Source organism: Theobroma cacao, chromosome 3, assembly GCF_053813885.1.
Source record: "Theobroma cacao isolate CCN51 chromosome 3, ASM5381388v1, whole genome shotgun sequence".
Lineage (NCBI taxonomy): Eukaryota > Viridiplantae > Streptophyta > Magnoliopsida > Malvales > Malvaceae > Theobroma > Theobroma cacao.
Window position 1 is genome coordinate 42,985,497 of NC_142641.1, and position 22,821 is coordinate 43,008,317.

Here is a 22,821-nt window from a genome sequence, read left to right on the forward strand (position 1 = left end):
TATGTATGTATATATGTGTATATATATATAACAACATAGTGCCCATGTATATGTTACATCAAGCTCCAATCTGGAATTAAATTGGTACTTCCACCTGGTTTTGGAAGTGGACTAAATGATTTCTGCAGATGCTTCTTTAATAATTAATGAACTTTCAAAATTTTTATTTTAATGGCCTGAGGAACTTAACTCAGAAAATTTGAGGCACATATCCAGATCCGCTGATCAAACAGGTAATAGTTGCATTATTGGAATTAAATGTCCTGTCTCTGCCCAACTTGACTGCAGCTAAGACATGATACATGCCTAACGAGTCAGGCTAGCTTCTCGGAAGTTCACATACAAACTCTAGTTCAGGCTCATACGCGCTAAGAGCAGAAAAGTATGCGTCAACCATATCTTCAGACACTTTCTCCATACAGGATGGATCCCACTGCATGCAATGTCAGATAATCAGTACAATAGCAAATTATTGTCAAAATTTTACCAGTTTGGAAAACGGAAATCGGAAAATACCTTTGGTGCAAAGCATTTATCCACTAATCGTGCCCGAACTCCCTAATATAATGCATAAAAGGGGGTCAATATAAAGTTACAAGACCAACTTGGAGGAACTAGGTCTTATTTCGCACCTCAGAGAAGTCATTAGAGATCTGTCTAGTGATAGCTTGAAGTGTCATCTGATACTCCCGGGCAAGACATTGCTCCAGAGTTTGGAATCTGCCTTCTCTTATCTGTTATATGGTTGGTTAATTAACCATTAGAATGTAACTCGAGCAATTCCTACATGTGTAGAGTAAGTAGGAATTGGACTTACAGATCTTAAGGAAACCTTCAAGCTCAAAGGTGGAGCCGCTCTTAGTTTCTTCATGGTTGAAATACACCATTTGTCTTTTGATCTAGCCGCTTCAACCTCCTGAAGTAATTCACTAGTTGTCAGGAAGTACTGTCACAGATTCAGTTTTAAAAATTTTACAACTAAACTAACAATAAAACCAACTTGATGTTGGGATCACCAGGCTGTCCTTAGTGATTATAGTTATGGTTTCTGGTTTATCTTAAATCCTTTAATAAGAAATTAAGTCTTACCAAAGCAGCAATAATTTCCTCAACCGTGCCATGGCCAAAACATTTGTTTAGCATCTCCATCCTGCATATGGTACGGGCAAAGTAAATTACCACAGGCTATACACGGAAATTAAGAACTGAAAATTTTTATAATACAATAAAGGTTAGTATGCATTTAAACCTGTGAAGAACACTACTTGAATTTGGAGATCTGGGATGACTATATCTAGCCAGAAAAGTTTCCACAACAGAAAAGTCCTTCCTAGCTGATGTACTGAGTTGCGTTTCAATTACAGGAAGCTTCTGGTTATTACAAAAAGAAGAAGAAAAATCTTCACATATTAGCAGGCTAGGTTAGACAGTTGATGCTCATCGACAAGGGAAAAGGTTCAAAAGATAATGGACGAACTGTGCTCAGTGAATAGTGAGTTGCAAGTCCACAAGCAAACATTTCTTCTCCAGTAAGTGTATCGCCGGTTAGAGCCAGATATTCTCCTGTGATGAAAATGCAACAGGAGCCAAGCAACATTTTTTGTAATACAGTAGCAAGAAATGGTTATGAAGTTTGTGAAGGTACAACTATTCTATTAGTGTGAAAGCCTCTTAACTTAAATGGTGGTATAAAATTCAAATGCTGAAAATATATTTCCTTTTTTATAATAAAAGTAATGTTTGTAAAATCCAATAATGTGCAAACTTAAGAGCCTACCTAAATAACCTGGCAGGCGTGAGAGATAATAAGAAGCCCCAGCATCGGGATGGAAACCAATTAGAACTTCAGGAACACCAAATACCTGCACTCATCTACCGTGAGACAAATTTTCTTCTCAACTAAACTTACTGATGAAAAGGTAACTGAAACTCAGATAAACGCAGAGGCAATGGTCTTGACATCGGTCAGGAGAAAGGCTGCTTAACTATTATAGAGAAGAGATTATAATTGATCAAATTCTATGAAGGTAGGAAATAATTTCAAGGCCCCTCCAGCACCAAGTTTTCTCAATAGGGAAAAGTTAAGTGATTGCGGATAGCATCAGTCTTGTTAAAAGGCAGAGAAACATAGTGAAATCAGTTGATATCTCCCCTGATTTTGGCTGAAGTAATGGATTTTCTTACAGTTTACAAAGCATATATCCAGAGTACGTACAGTCTTATCTGTCGCAACACGGTATGAACCATGAACAGAAATCCCTGCACCTCCTCCCATTGTAATGCCATCCAAGATAGCCACCTATTTGCATCAAACAAGAATTAAAAAGAAACATCCAGAGTGACTGTAGTCACTGAAACAGTTAAACAGGAGACTCAAGCCTCAAGTTTCGTAGATGTGTGACATTTTCCCAGGCAAAATCCAGTGACATAAATCCTCGAAACCACAAAATTGTCGTGGAGAAGTCCAAAAACTGTTGCAGATTCTGGTGGTTATACTTTATTTAGTTGTTGAATCAGAAAGAATAGGAGACTCACCTGCGGCTTTAAATATGTGCCTAAAAGGTACACGAAACTGTAAAATGTCCTGAAACATTCTTTACATTCTTCCACTCTCCCTGAATACACAGCAAAAACTGAGTTAGAAGATTGTTGAATGGCAGGAATCAGATTTTCCCGTAATTCAATTTCCCAGATGTAAGTACCAAGTTAAATCGGATATGGTCACTATGCAATTTCCGTAGAGTAAATAAACTATGTTAGCACAAAGAATTCTAACAGTATTGTATATATTAATGCTTGTATGGAAGAAATTAATAAGAATATCGGGAAATCAAAACTGTTATCACCTTCATTTATTAATTGATATAGCTGGACGACATCTCCCCCAGAACAGAACGCCCTGCCGTTTCCCTTGAGCAACAAAGCAAACAGTGACCAACTTTAATTACTCAAGTTTATGATGGAAAAAATAAAATAAAATGCAATACTAGAAAACCGAAGAGGAAGAAAAAGTTTCTTGCACTTACCTTGATTACAACAAGATCAACTGTAGGGTCCCTTTCCCAGGATTTGTATAATTTATTAAGAAAAATTCCCTGATAATTTTTTAAAAATAAGTTTGTTAATATAAACTATCTCTGGATTCTATCTCTTTTGACTTTTGATAATGCAAGAAAATGGTAAGAAAACAAACCATTGGAGTAGTAAGAGCATTCAGGACATGAGGTCTGTTAAGTATAACAGTTCGTGAACTACCTTTCTCTTCGATTAATATCTTTAAAATCATAGATATATATTCGGTTAATTTGATTAAAAAATTTAAAAAGAAAATTTACAGATTATATAATATATCCACTATTAGCTTACACAACATATGTGAAGGCATACATTGTTACATGCAAAAGCTTACCAAGTTGTCATAATGGCTAGAGCTGTTGAATGAGCACAGGCTTCTGGTAAACGAGGCAAAACGACGGTGCTTGTTAAAAAAAGCACTTAGTATTTTGAAGCTTTGCATCTTTGCTGTTTAATTTCTCTTTGCCCACGCTTCTCTGCTATGCCTATATATATATGGTTTATATCGAGCATTTAATCTAATATTGAAGCTAGTTAGGCAAGAATTGATTTTTTTTTCTTTCATAGGTGTAGACAGCTATACCCATGGATCTCAAGTAAAAATCATAATAATAATAATAAATAAAATAAATAAATTGCTCTTAAAAAAAAACTAAAATTGACGGTTTTAGTATGCCTAGCCTCTTTCTCCCACGAATGTCATAAGCGAACCTTGTCTTGGACTTTGTCAGGGTAAAGCTGTATACGAGATTGAGTCTTTTGTACTTGTGAGAGAAATGTCCTCCTTTCAAATATTGTAATATTTCTCCTTTTCAAACATTGTAACAGCTCGTTGTGACACCTCTAGAAATACTTATTAAGTTTTTAGGGGAAAAGACCCTGTAGAAAAGGAATGTCTTTATTTCAAGTATTGTAATAGCTATTGGTAAAATATTTGTAAAATCTCGTAAACTCTTTATAAGGGGTGAGTAGTAGGCAAATTGTTGGGCTACCTCACTAGTAAAGGTATGTTTGTATCGAATCATCTAGGGCTGCCCTTATGGCCCGACGATGGCGTATCTTGGTTCGTTTGTACTCATTTTCATATTAATAAAATATTTTCTTTTATTCGATTCCAATGATTGCATATATAACATTCGGTATACCCTATAATTTCGATGTACGTTGCCTTAATCTAATTTGTTGTTATTGATGATGTTTAATTAGATATAAACGAGTTGTTGGCTGGTTTGTATGAAAACGTTCACTCAAGCGCCGTACGGACTATTACATACTTAAGCGAAGAAGCGTAGTTCGTGACAGTGATCAGATGTTCAACCCTATGGCTACCTTATTGCTTTTCTAATCACCGTCACTTCGATACTTAAGAAATAGCCTACACAAGGATTTAATCCCCCTTGGGCAACTAGATTTGGGTCACATCCGGCTACCACCCCTAGGTTTTCTTTTACATGGAGTTCCTCACCTATGAAATCACGCTCAGAACTTCTGGATTGTCCAAAGACTTAAACAATCGAGTTTTATAAAAACCCTCAAACTTCATAAGGAAAGGGAATTTTTTGAGAGAACAAAAAAAAAAATTATAACTTTCTACCAGCAGCTAGGGGTGAGCAAAATCAATCCAAATCAATTACTCACCCAAACCAAATGCGATTTTGATAAAATGATTAAGTCTAATTGGTCCATTGAATCAATGGGTCCAAAATGTTTAGTCCAATTGATTTTTGATCAATTCTCGGTTTTAAAATTTTTGGACCAATCCACCCAAAAAACCAAACTAATTTTTTATATATTTAAATATATATAGTAATATATATAATTTTTTTATATATTAAGAAAAATTGATAGTAAACTTAATTAATAATATATTTAAAATATATTAGGGTATTATATGTACGTATACAAATCATAATCATAGTAATTTAATATTAGTTATATAAATTTATTTTTGTATAAATCTGTATTAATATGAAATTACAAGTTATATATTTTAAATGATATAAGTTATATGTTAATATTATAATATATGATAGTAAATATCCTACATATTAATATGTTATAATTATTACATCTTAGTAATGTTTCATAATATAAAATATTATGAATATATATATAATTGTATAAATATATTATATATACATATATTTAATTTATACATGAGCATTACTATAATTTATAATAAACTTTATTTATATGATTATACTTAATAACTTTATTAATTATCACCTTAGATTTTATAACATATTGTTTATAATTAGTTATTATTTATACAAACTTTGATATAAAATATTATAACATATAAATTATGTCATTAATTTCATATATATATAAAGTCATATATTACATATACATATATTTAAGGGGCATTTTAAAAAATAACCCTTATAGATAAGATGTTTGCAAAAATAACCCTCTTTATAATTTTAACTAATTTTAACTAAGTTGGACAAAATTACTCTTAATGAAATTACACGTCATGATGTTACACGCCATGTATAAAAACATGTTACATGACATGGTTAGGTTGTTACACGTCATGTACAAAAACATGTGACACGCCATGTACAAAAACATGTGACACGCCATGGTTAGGTTGTGACACGCTATAGTTAGGTTGTTAAACGCAATGTACAAAAACATGTAACACGGCATGGTTATGTTGTTACATGTCATGTACAAAAACATGTGACACATCATAGTTAGGTTGTTACACGTCATAATTAGGTTGTTACACGCCATATTAAAAAAAATATTGTTGTTACACGTCATATTCAAAAACATTTTGTTACACTTTAATAGTTAAAATGTTATTGTTAATTACGAACCAAAATTTCAAATCTTCTTAACTCTTTTCATTTTTTTTTATTTTTTTATAATTTGGCACCGATTAAAGTGTTTCTAATATGTTTTCATAAATCAAAACACAAATTTTCTTATATAAAACATCTATTTCGACTAAAAATTAAAAAAAAATTCATTTGAAAACCTAGATTTATAAGTTTCAAAATTTTGAGTTTATTGGTGTCTAGGTCCCGAATTGATCCAATTAAAAGCTATTTCAAACATCTGTGATCATTTCTACCATTTTAGTTTTATCCAAAATACCTAAAAATCAAATTTCTCAAATAGCCATCCACCCAAACACATCAAAACCATCGCTTGATGTCTTGATAGCGCAGGAAAGAGAAATATGAAAACGCGAAAAAGAGAAATCGGAGCGTAGTAGACGAATGCCGAAGAGAGAAATCGATAAAATTAAAGAGAGCAAGATGGTGAGAGATAAATCGGAAGCACAAATGGAAAAAAATTATGATGAATGGTTTAATTTATTTGAAATAGTTTTAAGGGTATTTTTGTCAAGTCATGACTAAATATAGCTAAAAATAGTTAAATTTATTTTGATGATTATTTTTGAAATACCCTTATCAAGAAAGGTTATTCTTCATAATTTTCTCTATATTTAATTTATACATAAGCATTACTATAACTTATAATAAACTTTATTTATATGGTTATATAAAACATTTTAACATATAATTTGTATCATTAATTATATATATATATATATATATTTAATTTATACATAAGCATTACTATAATATATACTAAACTTTATTTATATGATTACACTTAATAAGTTTATTAGCTATCACCTTAGATTTTATAACATATTGTTTATAATTAGTTATTATTTATACAGATTTTGATATGAAACATTATAACATATAAGATATATTATTAATTTCATATATACATATAATTATGGATGAAGTTTATGAGTTTTAATATTATAATTTGTAAAAAAAAAAAAGGTGATAAAATTTTGGTCCATTGGTCCAAAATCGAAAAACTAAACCAATTCTATATTTGGTTGGTTTAGTCTTCCTTTATATTTGGTCGATTTTGGTTTATTTTTTAAAAATAATTGATCCATTTGGTCCTTAGGTATAGTGGATCAAACCAGCCAATCCACCCATTTACTCACCTTTATCAGCAGCTAACAACCACAATCAAAAGCAAAACCAAATAAAAGAAACCAAAAATAGCCAAAATAACTAAGAAACAAAAATCAGCAGGTTTGGCGGGGGATTTCTTTTTGGCTCTTTCTTTTCTGTTGGGATTTTTATGGTTTTGGGAGAGCTTTGGTTTCGGATTTAGTGGGTTTTCAAGACTACTGATTGGTTGTGAGAGAGCTAGAGGATTTGGAAGGCTAGGGTTTCAGAAGAGTGAGAGAAAGCTTTGGGTTAAAGAAAAAGGAGAGGAGCACACAATTAGAGAGAGAAAGTGAAAAAGATAAATAAGGAAAAAAGAGAGAAAAGAAAGAATTTATACTTAAGGTTACAAGTCTAAACGGTGTCGTTTTGAAAGAGTGAAGGGAAGACAAATCCTAGCGCAAGAAGATGTCGTTTTGAGGAAAGAAAGGGAGTTGCGTTGTGGGCACCAAACGGTGCATTTTGGAAGAAGACTTGGTGGACCATAACAGACAAGCTTCCTTCTTGTGAATTGCTCTTGGCCGAGTGAGGTAAAACCCTATATTTTGTTAGTGGGTTTTGATTGTGTTTATTGGGGCTTGCCCACTTATCTAACCTAAAAAAATTTGTTGTTTAAAAGTTTGTTTAGTTTAAATAAAAATATGTTATTAAAATTTTATGATGTCTTAAAGTAAAAAAATAAAAATAAAATATATAAAGCTATAAACGAAAAAATATGAATAAATATTTAATTATAAAATAATAGATTTAGTTAGATAGAATATAGGTGTATATATATAAAAAATGAATGTTTAATCTAAAAACTAATAATAGTAGATCTAAGTTAAAAATAAAATATATGAGAGAAATAAATAAATATTTGACATTAAAAAGTAGAACTAAGTAAAATAATAGTTAGTTATGAAAAAATTAATTTAGCTAAAGGAAAGGAAATATATAAAAATGTAAAAAAAATTAAAAGATATTTAGTCACAAGAAAAATAGATCGAGTAGGGATTGAAAATAATATTAAAATAGATAATCATATGAAAATGAGTTAAATAAATAAAAGTAAATAAAATATTTTTTTAATAATAAGAATAAGTTAGGTATGTAATAGAAATAAAATATTTAATTATACAAATTAATATATATAGGTATATATAGAAAATAAAAGAATATAACATAGTATGAAATTATAAATATATAAATATAAGGATTATTTTAAGGTCAATGCCGATGATGAAATGTTCATATGGAGCATGAGAAGTCACAATTTCGAATGAAATTTTTTAGATAAAGGTCCCACCAGTACAATGAAATGTTCTCAATATCGAATATCGATGTTTCTAATCTTAAATAAATGAAAATATATTAACCTAATTATTAATTAAGCAAGATATAAAAATAAAAGAAGTAAAGAAATAATGAAGATAATAAATAAATAGTAACAAATAATAAAACTTTCAATGATGGTAAATTCACAATGGTCAACACAACTAAAATATAAAAGGCAAATATAAAATAGATTTATGCGAAAAGATAAAAAAAAAATAGTTAGTCAAAAAGAAAATAGGTTAGGTTAATAAAAAATAGGAAAGAAATTGATTTATAAAAATAAAAAAAACATAAATAATAATCATGAAATGAGATATTTGGTTTAAAAAATAGTATTTAGGTAAAAAGGAAAATTTATACAGCAAAAATAGATAAATACTTAAATGTAAAAATATATACTAAAATGAAACAAAAAATATAGTTAAATAAAATAATAAATATAACATATTTATCCATGATATATATATATATATATATATATATATGCATACAAAGAAAAATAATATAAAGAAATTTCAAAGAAATAACAAAAGAGTTGTCGGAAGGTTAATAAACAAATATTGAAATTTACGGGCACATCGTACCTCATCATTGCACCGTTAAATGTCATGGCATGTAGACATATTTTGTATACGAGTAGAAGCCCCGATGATGGGACTTTTCGAGGGATCTTTCTAAAGGAAGTTTCTTTGAAAATTTTTTTAGGTGAAATGATACCTTCGAGTCTCACCAATGTAATGGAAAGGCTTAGAGAATGTCTTTAATAAAAAACTCTCACTTGTATTAAGGTTTGCATTTATGAAAAATATTATTTTCAGACGCGAATGATTACTCCAATGATGGGATTTATTCATTAAACTTGCAAATGTGATTTTTTGGGTAATTCTCTAAGTGAGAGAATATCTTTAGATCCCACCAGTATGATGGGCAGATTTGAAAAACATCCTCAATAAAAAGATTTTTGTTTGGCATTTTTCGGATTTTATGCCATGCAGTTTATAATTGCATTATGTGCACGCCACACTCATAAAACCAAATGAAATGTTTTAATTATCTAATAAAATAAAGAATAAAGCAAATAAACAATAATTAAAGAAACATAATGAAATAAATTTAAAAATTAAGGCTTCTATAGAATAGCATATGATTAGATGATACTATTCATGGAATGGACGTCACGGGTATACTAACCATTTTTCGGGGGTAATTGTACTCCCGAATCAAACTTTAAAAATTCACAAACCGGGCTATTATTTCTTAGATGGATCTAAGATCAATTTAAAACTCCGTCGAATAGAACAAATTTAATAAACGACCAATCACACCTAAATAAAAAAGTATTAATGACAACTTTTTAATTTTTCCACGTTACCACAATAGGCATTGTTATATTAGTTTCATTGCTACGTGAATAATGATTTTTCGCCTAACCTAAACAAAGGAATAGTCTATTTTTATTTTATTCCATCACTTTCACGTTTTAGGAATAGTCCATTTTTTTTTCTTCCATCACTTTCACGTTTGAATATAGATTCCCAAATTTCCAAGCAAGATTCCAGGTTTTTCTTTTCCATTTGCATTCTTGGGAAAGATTTGTCTACGTTAAGTTCCTAGAAAACATGAATCATGATCTGTTCATAACCTAGTAAAAGTATGAAACATTCACAGTATATTGGCTCCTCCTTTTCATCTTAACCTTCACGTCTTGCTTCATTTTCCATGCCTTGGCCCATGAAAGGCAACAAGAATCAGTTTTAATCAACGTTAGAAACAATGCAACAAATACAAATAATACACAGCTAGGGACCTGGACAGAGCTAAGTAGAGCAGGCAGGCAGGTGGCAGAGACATTGCATCCCTATTTCGTTGGTAATGGACTAATGGTACCCATCATTTTTTCACTCTTTTAAAATGCAATTAAGAACACCTTGTCCTTCTTTTGAATTCAATTATAACAGTTCAGTATCTATATGTTCTAAGCTCTTTTCATTTCTTAAAGAGTTTTTTATTATGCAAAAGATGAAAAAGGAAATTAGACAAAGAAGATTGGCAGGGAAAAGATCCATAAAGGCAAATAGGTTTATTTACATTTCCTTATTAACAAGTGCAAGCTCCTTTCTTTCGATAATGTAAACACTCAAAAGTCAAATCCCATATGCAAGAAATCAAAGCATTTAAGACAAAACAAAGCCCACAATAGTTCTAAGCATAGTCCTCAGAAGCCGGGGCTGGGGAATACGACCCAATGAAAATGTCACCATAAATCAGCCCAGCCAACCCTCCACCGATCAGTGGGCCGACCCAATAGATCCAATTATCAGAGAAGTTCCCACTGACGACAGCTGGTCCAAAAGAACGGGCTGGGTTCATTGAACCACCACTGAATGGACCAGCGGCCAAAATGTTTGCACCCACGATGAATCCAATTGCGATGGGTGCGATTATCCCTAGAGAACCCTTCTTGGGGTCGGCTGCCGTGGCATATACGGTGTAGACTAGGGCAAATGTTATGACAATCTCCATCACGACGCCTTCCAGAGCGTTCATTCCTGAAGCAACGCCGTGGGTTGGGATGCTCTGCAAGATTCAACAACATTTAAGAAATTCAAGCAAATTACAATATATTTTTTTTCTTTTTATACTTGGACCTTGGGCCTAGCCCGTTAATATTTTGAAGCATTCTCAAAGGTCAAAACCGGTTCTCATTTAGAAACCCTGCCATAATTAAGTTCTTCCTTACCAATCCGTTGGTGACAAACAGGAGAAGAAGGCAAGCGACGATGGAGCCAAGGCATTGGGCAATCCAATAGAAAATACCAGTTAAGATAGTGATGTTGCCTCCAACGGCTAGCCCAAAGGTGACGGCTGGATTCAAATGGCCACCGGATATGTTGGCTGCAATGGATACCCCAACAAAGAGGGCGAATGCATGAGCCACGGCTACGGCCACAAGGCCTGGTGGGTCTAGAGCTGCATCGGACGTGAGCTTACCTATAAACATCAAAGATTACTGCCTTCAGCTGGCATGGAATGAAAGGATGAACCAAATTATAATCCAAAGTTCGATTAACATTACCAACTATATCTTTTAGTCAAGACGTTACATATATAGGAGTTATAGGGAATCTAAATTGGACCCATTCAGTAGGTTAAATTGTGTAGATTTGATGGATGGAAAGTTTTCCACTTTTCTGACATGTATCTAATTAATTGAGAAAATAAGGTGGGGAGAAGGGAGTTGGAATTGATGGTCAACACGACCTCAAAACAAGGTAGAATTAAAGCAGGGCCTGAGGAAGCAGCGCATCAACAGTAGCTAGCTAGCCAAAGTAGCCAGGGATAATTAGCAAACATCCTAACAAAGTTTATTCACTCACGATCTTACCATAAGCAATAGCCGATCCAACACCGGCAAAGACAAAAAGCAAGGTGGCAATGAATTCAGCCAAATAAGCCTTGAAGGACCCAACACTCAAAGAATCACCAAAGCTACCGAAAGCTAACTTAACCATTTTTGGCTCACGAAAACAAAAGAGAAAAAAAGACTCAAAAACTAAGCTCAAGACTTTCAGAAAACCTGTTGCCTATATCTACACCTTTCTTTGTGTGAGTTCACGTTTCATGAAGAAGGTGTATATATACATACAAAGCTAAATAGTAGGTTAAAGAAGAGAGAGCCATCGCCGGCACCGACTCTGGGCCTACAAGAGTGAACTGGCGCCGTCTGATTGGCAACCGACCAACCGCCTTTTGATAAACTATCTGAATTATGAGCATAAGACAACTAACTTAACTAGTAATTTATGAACAAATAGACAATAATTTTTTCTTAAAAAAAAAAGGGAAAAGAAAAAACTCTAAGAAGGATAATTATGTTTGTGATGGAATACTATGAAAGTATGCTCCATCAACATTATTGCTAGAGCTATGTCTGATGTCATTGTCCTCTTAGCTTGATTAAATATAACATGGGGTTGCTGGAACAATGATGCCGATGATTATAAAAATAAGAGGGGAGTTCCATGGAAATTAACTTTCTTCCACAAGCTTTTCTTCTGATAAAATGTTGATTTCTCTTTTTAATTATATATATATATATATATATATATATATAATGTTTATGCGTGTGCACCTGTGAACATTTCAATAGCTTGCTGGGTTTGTTTGATTAATTTAATTCGAGTATCTCTTCAAGATCAAAGTTGTTTAAATATCAAGATTACGAAGACAACAATAAAATAAAATGGTGGATAGATTTCAAAGTTCTTTTTGAGAAAGAAAATTTTTGGAGCGCTTCGGAACCGATATTATAATGTCTAGGATCAGGTGAGTAGTGACTAGTGGAAACGCTTTTCATTGCCTCGTTCCGTAGTGGAAATTTCTTTAGATTGAAAATTTTGTTTATGGCAATTCCAAATTATGTTAACCTAACATCCTTTTTCCACTTGTAGAATTTTGATTTGATGCCATAAGCTAATCTCATGCTTAGCCTATATTCTAATCTGCCCATAGATCAAAATTTTTTTGTTTAATTTTATAATTTGTTTGGGATTCTTTTTTATCATCAATTGTTAATTAAACCTGAATGTGAGGGATGATATGCTTTCCACATTCAAATTGTCAAAATTTTTAACTCCCAAGTTTCCTGTGTTGGAGGTAACAATAAATGCATGGCGGTCGTACTTTCTCGCTGGAGAGTTGGTGCTTTGCTTTTATCATTGCAATTTTGCTCAGCTTTTGTCCCTTCTCCTCTGTTCCTTCTCGTGTACGAATCAGTAGATTTTGTGTAAAGATGACAACCATGACCATTCGAAGTTGAAGGCCAGCTTAATTAATTACATTACAATAAATACAACAAGGCATAGATTCATACTTATCATAATTATATGTAAAATGTTTCATTTGAGTTGGATTGAATTAGGTTGGGATTTCGTTCTTCTTTTTTTCTATCAATTTTAAACAGGGATTTATGCCGTAATTAATTTGACTCCGAGAAAAATAAAAGATAAGAATTAATTATCCACCACTTGCGAGAATTAATTAAAAAAAAGATATCCATTTGAGGATCAACATGGTTAGGAACTTGCAACAAGCGAAGATGAGAAACATGCACAACTCAACGCTTTCAGGTTCTTGTCCCCGTCTATTTTTACTTTTTTTTTTTTGTTGCAAAGATTAGAAGAAACAGTGCTTTCATGAACCAAAAAAAACCTGATAATCATATAGCCGAATAATGACCTACTTTTTGCAAGTCATTTATTGTTATTACTAAATAAACGAAAACATTTCAATCAAGACAAAATTGATAACACCCTCGACCCTAGATATAGCTCATAACTAGGCATAAACCAAGCATTTTGTTGGGACCAAGTCCTTCCTGAGTTTAACTTTGACTGCAAGGGCATCAATGGTTCCATGGCCTGTAGCTGGTTAGTACTAAAAAGTTATAATTTGTGGTGGGTACAGTGTGATTGTGTGAATGCTTGAATAATTGATCTTTGTTACCCAAATCAAATATGTAGCACTACTATATATGGCAGGCAAATTAGATTGTGTTTTCATGTTCTTTTAACTGTAATTTTTTGTGTTTAATGGAAAATTAGTTGCAAAATTAGTGTGTGTTAAAGGAGTGGTCATGGTGGATTTGAAAAGGACAAGACATGAGTATGACTTTCAAATACTAAATTGCTGCATTCATTCGATTTCATTGTGCTAGATAGTCAGTTACACATGGAGCGTAATGTGACAATAGACAGGCAGTAGCCTTGGCTTCGATCTCTATTTCCAGTCTTTTTCTTCTTTTTGAATTAAAAAACAATGGGTTTCTTTTCTTTTTGAAAATATAACGGGCTTTCTCGAGGTTCTAATCAAAATTCAGCACAAGGGGAGAGACACATGTCAATTGTCAACTCATACTTCACAACGTGGCATCGAGCATAGATTGTAACCAGTTATTATTATTATATATATTAAAGTTAAGGCTTGGATGCTTTGTCATGAACGAGGTCATGCACTCATGTCTAATTGTTAGGTGAAATCTCATATGTAAATAACATTATGGTACCATTCTAGAATTACATGGAAAGCTTGTAAAAGAAACATAAACCTTTCCATTCAATGAATACGGAAAAACTGATTGCTGATGACTTTCCTGTGTCAATCTGATAATGTAATAATGTATATTTCACCCTTATACTACAAAAAAGTTTTAATGGCTCCGAATTCTTTAGATGCAAATTAATTGGACATGATTCACCAAAAAAACTTTTACCTCATCTTGAATTTTGTTAGAATCACTTAATTTTCTATTGCATGGTTTTATTGTTTTAACCTTATTAACTATCCTGACTGACGTTCAACAGGCAACAGTATTCTGGCGGGTCGAAAGTCAGTCAGTGGAAGAATGGAGAGTAGCCACACACTTTGGAAACCCCACTGAGTTGCAACTTTCTCATTTTCAAAATTCTAACGGTAGTTTTCTGAAATTCACTTTTCTGGAGATGAAAAGAGAGAGAGAGAGAGAGGGAAAAGATCAGGCGAAATAACTCCTCACATTGAATGCACTCAACAACTCTGAAGTGATCAATTGAATTCTAGGCAGGCAACTACCAGGTCCCATTGGGGGGGTAGTTTTGCCTTTTTCACTTCACATTCTCTTTATCTTTACAAACTTCCATTTTTAAATGTGAGCCTTCAGAGTTCCTTTGTAGTTTGAATTCATTAACAGCATACCCCATTTGATGAACTATCTCTTAAGTCTTGCCCCTTTTATTACAACATCATATAGAATCTCGGTCGGGTGTTATTTATTTTTGTCACATGTAAACTTGTTCTTTGATTGTTTGTGTGCAAGAACATAATAAATAGTAAATCCTTATCATATGCTATAGAGTTAAAGAATGTGAGAGCCTGGATTAGTGTGTGGAGTTGATGACTGGGAAAATGGATGGTTTTGGTTTAGATCAGGAAGCAGCAGCTGCAGCAGGAGGAGCGAAGAAAGTGACTGAAGATACTTCTTGGTCACATCCGCATGTTCAGTCTCAACATAGGCGCTCTAAGAGGTAACATTCACCGTACAAGTTTCAAGTTTATTATGCTGTTGTGTCAACTTGTTGGCAATAATCAACTGAGAACGGAATCAAGTTTCTTGGAGTTTTGAGGATTTCCATTTTTCTTGGTATGTAAAGGACAAAAGGGTGTTAGCAGCTTTAAAAAGAAAAAAAATAGAAGGGGCTAATTTCAAATTTATCAGTTTTAAATTCGGAGGACACTGTTCCTTGCTTGGAAGTATTCTTATCATGGGAATTATTTTAAGTTAATTTTAACTAAGTCAATTTTTCAGGAGTTTTAAGTATTAATCTTTCTTTGGACTTGATGTGTTTGCAATTTTTTTTTCTCTTCTAATGTGGTATTTTCACGAGGTTAGACTCTTAGCGTGCCTATAACTTGATGTCATCTGAGCAAGTGAAAGATTTGGATCTAATAAGTTAGAATATGGTGCAATGGGATGCATGAATATCCCTTCTTGGCTTTGGCTTACGGCTCAAATGAGTTGAGCTGGCAAGTTAAATGAAACAAGGTTTAGGAGAATGATTGATTTTTTCCTTCTGTCCTGACTCCCGATGCGTAAGGACTGGTTTGATTGCTAAGTTCTGAGCATGGAGCTATGAACCTTAGAATTTGATCTAATTACCTCAGTAATTTTTAGCATAGTGGTTTAGAAATTATAGCATCAGAAATTACACTTTATGTTTTTAGCTTTTCACCATTCTGCTTCTCTTAGGCCTTGGATTCAGCAGCAAGCTTCATTGATCTTTGCTCTGTTTGTGAAGTGACAAATAAGGAGGTCCTCAATGAATGCTTTGACAAATTGCAGTTCTTGTAATTAGCCATAAATTCTGACAAGGGTTTATTTTGTTAACTTTTGGAGTCCAATTTTTTAACATATATTCTTCCCACAGCTGACTGTAATTATCAGATTCAGTTAATTTTCATTCTAACTGTTTCAGTATTATTCTTGCTTTACTTCCAGTGCATCGGACAAAAACTTGGATGCTTCAAGAGGTGGAGTTTTGCATTCCATCAAGAAAGAGCACAATGAACTACATGTGAGAATACAATTGTAGCTTTAACTCGGTCCTAATCAATGCCAAAATTGTGGCTATCTCATGTTATCATTTTGCCCTCAAGCATTTCCAGTGCTTACCTTCATAGTCGACTGAAGATACGTATAGCCATGTATTGCAGTATTGAATGAGAATCATGAATAGTTCTTCTTCTTCTTCTTCTTCTTCTTTGTTTACTTTTTTATTGTTTTTCGAATATGAACATTGCAGGCATCTCCACTATCAACAAGGACTTATAGGACTCGAAGTCCTTTTCACGACCGGTCTGCTTATAGCAATAAGAACACTTCGTTGAACCAGCGAGCCTCTTTGGAGAAAGATGTAAGCCTTGAAATAAGATTGCTTTATTTGACTAGAATGTTCGTCCTGTAAATAAAACATATATAGGTGGCTGAGATGATACAAGGTGTAACCCTGCTTCTCGGTTCTCACAACTTTCCTTCATATAGATGACTGAAATGGATTTTTAACATCATACTGCAAATACAGAAAACAATTATTGTGTCATATGTATATATGTGAAAAAATCTTTGAAATACTGGAAGTGTTTGTTTGAATAGCTGCAGATTTAAATATTGAAATAGTCACTTTAAGTCAGTATTCTCTGGTGAGGGTGAACCCTTTTAGTTCCACTTTGGTTGGTTAAATGGCTAATGACCTTTATGTATTCTATGAGAGACTTCTTGTGCACATAAAACAATGGCATCAGTGACTTATTAATGTTGAATGATTGTCTCATGATTTCTTCGCTGCATAATTTTTAGCAATAGCATAACCATGGTTTTCCAATTTTCAGATTGAGCTGCTGCAGTTACGTTTGCAACAAGAAAAATCTATGCGAATTACACTTGAGAGAGCAATGGGGAGGGCTTCAAGCACTTTATCTCCAGGACACAGGCATTTTGCAGCACAGGTAATGCTACCCGTGAGAAAGTAACTTCTGAGCTGTTGCTTAAAACTGATCCTTAGTAAATTACTATTCAACATGTAAAATATTTCCCAAAATTTCCCTAAACTTGATACTTTAAATTGCCTGCATCTACTTATTGATACCCTTGAGATATTTTTAAATGTTTAATATCAAATATTTATAAATCCATAGTGAGTTATGTGGAGGGCACCCTGCTTGAAAATAACTTGACAACTATTGGTTGGTTTCAGACCAAGGAATTGATTGCAGAGATCGAGTTACTTGAGGAAGAGGTTGCAAACCGTGAGCAACATGTACTCTCTCTGTACAGGAGTATTTTTGACCACTGTGTTAGTCGCCCCCCTTCTGAACAAAGCTCAGGCAAGGCTTCTCCTGCCCATACAAAGCATACATCAAGGAAACACCCGAGTATTATTTCAAGTGCATTTTGTTCATCAAAAAAGTTTCCTCTGAGACCCTTGCAAGCTCTAGTTTCCACAAATGACTCGGGGAAAAGAACCTCTAGAAGTGTTGATGCTCTGCAGTTCTGTGGAAAAGATGACACGCTATTTGACAAGACATGTTCACACCCAGTTAAGGTAGGGAATATTCGGTACTCTAATTTTCTTTTTCATTTACGTGCTTTTATTGTTCATTTTATAGCTAATTCTGGCATTAGTTTGTGAAAATTAAGGAGTTTTAGGAGTTTTGTGTCAAAGGTAGGCTTGGCTTGAATGCAGATGTTTTGTCATACTGTGATTGAGTATTCGATGATTATGAAGGAAGAATTACAGTACAAACAGTGGGAGCACACAAATCATAGTAATTTCTGTTGACTTTAAAAGTTTTAGTAGTTCTATCCATACTAGATGGCTCTTAGAAAGAAGCTTGTTGTAATTCCTGAAAATCATTTTGATTTGACTTATAAAGGACAATCGTCAGTTTCTCATGCATCATAAAATCAGTTCTTAGTATTGAGGGCTTTAACGCCATAGATGGTTGGGCATCTTCTGCAACTGCTATCTCACACTCTGCATGCCATCTAAAAGGGAAGGGCACATTTCAACTGCAGGTCATATAATGCCATGCATGTGTTTGTCCAGACTTTCTTATCCTCATTTATTTTTCAGGCTCATGAAAAGGTTCAGAGTATGGAGAAAACTTCAGTGCTGCGAAGTCTGAAAGATCATCTGTACCAATGTCCAAGCAAGTTGTCTGAGGAAATGGTCAGGTGTATGGCTGCGGTATATTGCTGGCTTCGTAGTGCAACATCTATGAATTCTGAGAAAAACCGGTCACCTTTATTGTCAAGGTCATCAACTAATGTTGTACTTCCTCGACGTGGCGTTGGAGAGGACCAGGATTTCTCTTGCACGTCCAATGTTGAAATATCTTGGATATCAACTGATAAGAGCCAATTTTCTCGTGCATCTTATGCCATTAGTAACTACAGGTTGGTTTATTATAGATACATACATAACTACATAAGTAAAGAGAGATAATTAGATAGATAGAGAGAGAGAGAGAGAGAGGGGGGGGGGGGGGAGAAGGGTGAAAGAAAAGCAAAATAGAGGAATGCTATGTGTTGAGGAAATTAAGGTGCACATTGCAGCATAAATCTTGATCGAAAGTATTCCCTTGGCTCAAGCAATTTTAGAGAAACTTCTACCTTTTGCTTATGTGATACAAATCATTTTCAGGTTTAATATTCCCTGTTTTTGTTAACCTACTTATGTTTCCTCTTATATGTCACCACATTCTTTAAAGCTAACATAATGTGTGCATTATTTTTTCAATTTCAGAGCTCTAGTGGAGCAACTAGAAAAAGTGACAGTGAGTCAGATGGAATATAATTCCCAAATTGCATTCTGGATCAATGTGTACAATGCCCTTGTTATGCATGTAAGCTTATATCTATTTAAAAGCTCATTGATTTTGCATGTAAGCTTTTGTCTATTTAAAAGCTCATTGATTTTGCCCTTCTCTTTTTACTATAATTAACTCTCTTCTTTGCCTTGTGCAGGCATATTTAGCATATGGAATTCCCAACAGTTCATTGAGACGATTAGCCTTGTTTCACAAGGTAGTCCTTTTACTTAACTAAACCGAAAACAATTTGTTCAGGTGTCCACTTCTTTATCTATCAAAAACAATTTGTTTAGGATCAGGCTTCCGAAAGTACATAATGTTGAAACATAGAAAGCATTTGATGACATCTTAAGAAAGTCTGTCAACCTTGTTACGAAAAAGTTTTATCCTGGCACTGTTCTCCACACTTTGTTACTAGTAATGCTGGTGCTGGCATTTCCTGAAAGATGCTTTATATGATTTCTCCAAAGAACTGTTGGTAGCAAGCAGCAGCAATATTTGAGCTAGAAATAGGATCATATGGAGCTAAATCATAAAGATACCAAACCCTGTTCACTGTAAAGTCTTTTCACGCAATCTTCAATGATATCCAACTGTCAATTACTCTAACAAAAGGTACTCCTTTGTGAACTTTACTGAACTGGCAATATCTCCTATGATCATCTCTTGAAGGATTTGTGAATCTCACTTTGGGTGGGTTTATCTCCTTTTATTTTGCATGTCTGTATATGCTAGGAGAGAGGTTGCACCTTCAGTATTCTTTCATTTTGATTTAGTCAGTTATTAGACCATAAAACTGATAGGTTTTTCTGTATAGTGCAGGCTGCATACAACATTGGTGGCCATATCATAAGTGCAAATGCCATAGAGCAGTCAATATTTTGTTTCCGTACACCCAGAGTTGGACGGGTATTACTTTTCACAACTAAGAGTGCTAGAAATGGGTTAATATTTCGCTAACGTCCTGAAAATAGGAATAGATTTTATTTAATTGTTTATAATAATTCTTGTAGTGGAAATCTCCTACCATAGCTTCGTTTGATGCATGGGAAAATACCAATTTCCAGATATTCACATGTTTTATCTGCTTTTGTTTAAACAACAGTGGCTGGAGACCATCCTCTCCGCTGCCTTAAGGAAAAAATCTGGTGAAGAAAGGCAATTTATCAGTTCAAAATTTGGTCTTCCACATTCCCAACCACTTGCTTGCTTTGCTCTCTGTACTGGAGCATTTTCTGATCCTGTGGTAACTTCTACTTCTCTTTAAGATGGTAATGAAGTATGACTTTCAAAGATTGTCAGACTACTTATAATTGATTCATTTCAGTGCTTAATAGAGTTTAGTTTTGACAAGCATTCAGGAATATCACAGTATTTGGGGAATGAATATGTTGTTTTTACATCACCTGGAGATCGAATCCAACTGTATTCTGAATTATGATGAATCTACTTCTTTGTTCTTTATGGTTCTCCTGCCACCCTGCCTCCATCCCACCCCCACGGAAAGAAAAATCAGTACATGATAGTAATCTTTTGGATTTTAAGTGCTGTCTTACTACACATGCATATTGATGCACCTTGTACTAGTTCATAAAAATTTGCTGCAGAAGTCAAGGGATTGGATCAGCTTTTGTACAGTATCTGGATGATATACCATATGCAGATATTGAACTGCTAAATCAGTTTTTTTCCCGGGAAGGAGTAGTTGGAGTTTGAAACAGAGATATTGGGGAACTGAAATAGTCCAAATAGTGCTTCCTTCAGTATGTGTTTTCAACTTAGAATGTCAAGGTCAACCAGAAACTTATCTAGTTACTTTTGTCTCATTAATAGATCATCTTGGTAGTTAATAACATGAGGATGTTATAGTCGTAAATTTCTAAGTCATATTATTTGATTTTTCAAGCCATCCTTTCTTCCTTGACATTGCTACCCATCTTAACCTGTTCTCTGCTCATCTTACTGTCTGTAGCTAAAAGTTTACACAGCATCAAATGTTAAAGAAGAGTTGGAAGTTGCAAAAAGAGAGTTTCTTCAAGCAAATGTAGTTGTGAAGAAGTCAAAGAAAGTATTTCTACCAAGAGTGCTGGAACGATTTGCGAAAGAAGCCTCTATCAGCTCAGATGATCTCTTGAACTGGGTTACTGAAAATGTTGACAAAAAGCTCCACAATTCAATACAGAAATGTATGGATGGTAAATCCAAGAAGAAGCCATCACAGGTTATTGACTGGTTGCCTTATAGTTCAAGGTTCAGGTATATTTTATCAAAAGACTTAACAGAGAAACCATGGTGGGTGTGAGTTTTGACTCTGGACAATCAGAGAGAATTCTCGACATCTTGTAAGTTATGGAAACGCAGCTTTTGGCTGAGTGGTGGGTATCCGATTATTACTTGTAATTCCATATCCATTTCGTTGTACATCCTAATCTTCAATCGTTTCAGTTTAACACTTCGTCGCTCAATCTTGAGTCAATAAGTAGTGACATTTTTGTTCTTGTGAGATCCTAATTGTCTTGAGACAGTAATAACCCTGGAATATTGGCGTTTAATGGTAGTATTAGTTTGACTGCAAATATCAAGCTGTCAGGTCCATAATTCCCGCTCCCTGTTGGTTTCTCAATGGTACCCTCGTTCTCCTCAAACTGCTCGTTGAAATCGTTAAACCCCATTCCCATATTCTTGGACATAATCTTTGCTTCAATTGAGTAATTAACAATACCTTCCTCGTGCTTCAATTGAGTAATTAACAATACTCTCAAGCAAGTTTATTCCAAATTTCCAATCCCCAACCTCATGATTTTTCTTCTTCGCCCTTTCCTTTTCCATCCTCAGTGCCCCTTCCTCGATCCTCCTCCCAAAACCTGTCGCTAAAATCCCTTCACTATCATCACTCTGTTTCTCCAAGTCATCAAGCATCACCGTACCTGTAGAAACGAAAAAGTCGAGTTCCCTTAGCTGCTTTCTGAACGAGGAGCCGCTGTCATCACCAGAGTCAGAGTCAGCGGCAAAAATGCTATGGAGGACGTGCTCCTTGTTGGCCCATTCTCCGTAGTAAATTTCGTCATCCATTCACATCAACCAAAGAATCCTTGTGTTTGTTTTGCTTGATTAAGATTTACTGTTTCATCAGATATCCTACTACTGCTCCTGGAATTTGGGATTTGGAAATCATAATTCAACAGTAATTTTCATTCGGCACGCTCGTTAGTGAAAAGAGAAAAAAAATTAATATAATTTTTTGAAAGAGGAGAACTTGTTTTTCAAGAGAGATTAAATTATGAGTATGTTTGGACTGGTTTTTTTTAAAGTTTTTTAACTTAATAATAGTTTTTATGAAAAATAATAATTTTTAAAATTAAGTTAAATTTATTTAATAAATTTACTTTTATATACTAAATAAGCGATTTAGGAAAACAATTTATATAAAATTATTATAAAAAAATTTAATAAATAACTTTTTATTAATCACGAATTTTTTTATTATAAAAAAGTTAACTTTATTTTCTTATCTATTTAAAGTAAATTTTTA

At 33.6% G+C, this 22,821-nt stretch overlaps 3 protein-coding genes across 4 annotated transcripts; 1 reads left to right on the plus strand and 2 right to left on the minus strand.

Annotated features, from left to right (window-relative positions):
* LOC18606241 (3-hydroxyisobutyryl-CoA hydrolase-like protein 1, mitochondrial) lies at window positions 1–3,517 on the minus strand. The gene is made up of 14 exons (XM_007039740.3): window positions 3,410–3,517; window positions 3,194–3,274; window positions 3,027–3,095; window positions 2,847–2,910; window positions 2,536–2,615; window positions 2,216–2,299; window positions 1,778–1,862; window positions 1,478–1,563; window positions 1,250–1,371; window positions 1,090–1,150; window positions 818–916; window positions 633–734; window positions 517–558; window positions 1–433 (listed from the first exon to the last, which is right to left on the minus strand). Exons 1-14 carry the CDS (start codon window positions 3,515–3,517, stop codon window positions 320–322), a joined length of 1,197 nt encoding a protein of 398 aa, XP_007039802.3. The 3' UTR covers window positions 1–319.
* A 6,913-nt stretch (window positions 3,518–10,430) lies between these two features.
* On the minus strand, window positions 10,431–12,006 carry LOC18606242 (putative aquaporin TIP-type). The gene is made up of 3 exons (XM_007039742.3): window positions 11,770–12,006; window positions 11,125–11,375; window positions 10,431–10,961 (listed from the first exon to the last, which is right to left on the minus strand). The coding sequence occupies exons 1-3, from the start codon at window positions 11,894–11,896 to the stop codon at window positions 10,587–10,589; spliced, it is 753 nt and encodes a 250-aa protein (XP_007039804.2). The 5' UTR covers window positions 11,897–12,006; the 3' UTR covers window positions 10,431–10,586.
* A 3,045-nt stretch (window positions 12,007–15,051) lies between these two features.
* Window positions 15,052–21,792, plus strand: LOC18606243 (electron transporter, putative (Protein of unknown function, DUF547)). 2 transcript variants are annotated; one of them, XM_007039744.3, is made up of 11 exons: window positions 15,052–15,445; window positions 16,417–16,492; window positions 16,721–16,831; window positions 17,307–17,423; window positions 17,672–18,019; window positions 18,551–18,873; window positions 19,223–19,322; window positions 19,444–19,503; window positions 20,112–20,198; window positions 20,395–20,560; window positions 21,262–21,394. In XM_007039744.3, exons 1-10 carry the CDS (start codon window positions 15,315–15,317, stop codon window positions 20,554–20,556), a joined length of 1,515 nt encoding a protein of 504 aa, XP_007039806.3. In that variant the 5' UTR covers window positions 15,052–15,314; the 3' UTR covers window positions 20,557–20,560; window positions 21,262–21,394. The 2 variants fall into 2 exon arrangements, with proteins under 2 accessions (XP_007039806.3, XP_007039805.3); XM_007039743.3 differs by having other exon boundaries at window positions 15,054–15,445; window positions 20,395–20,535; window positions 21,262–21,792.
* The last annotated feature ends 1,029 nt before the right edge of the window (window positions 21,793–22,821 follow it).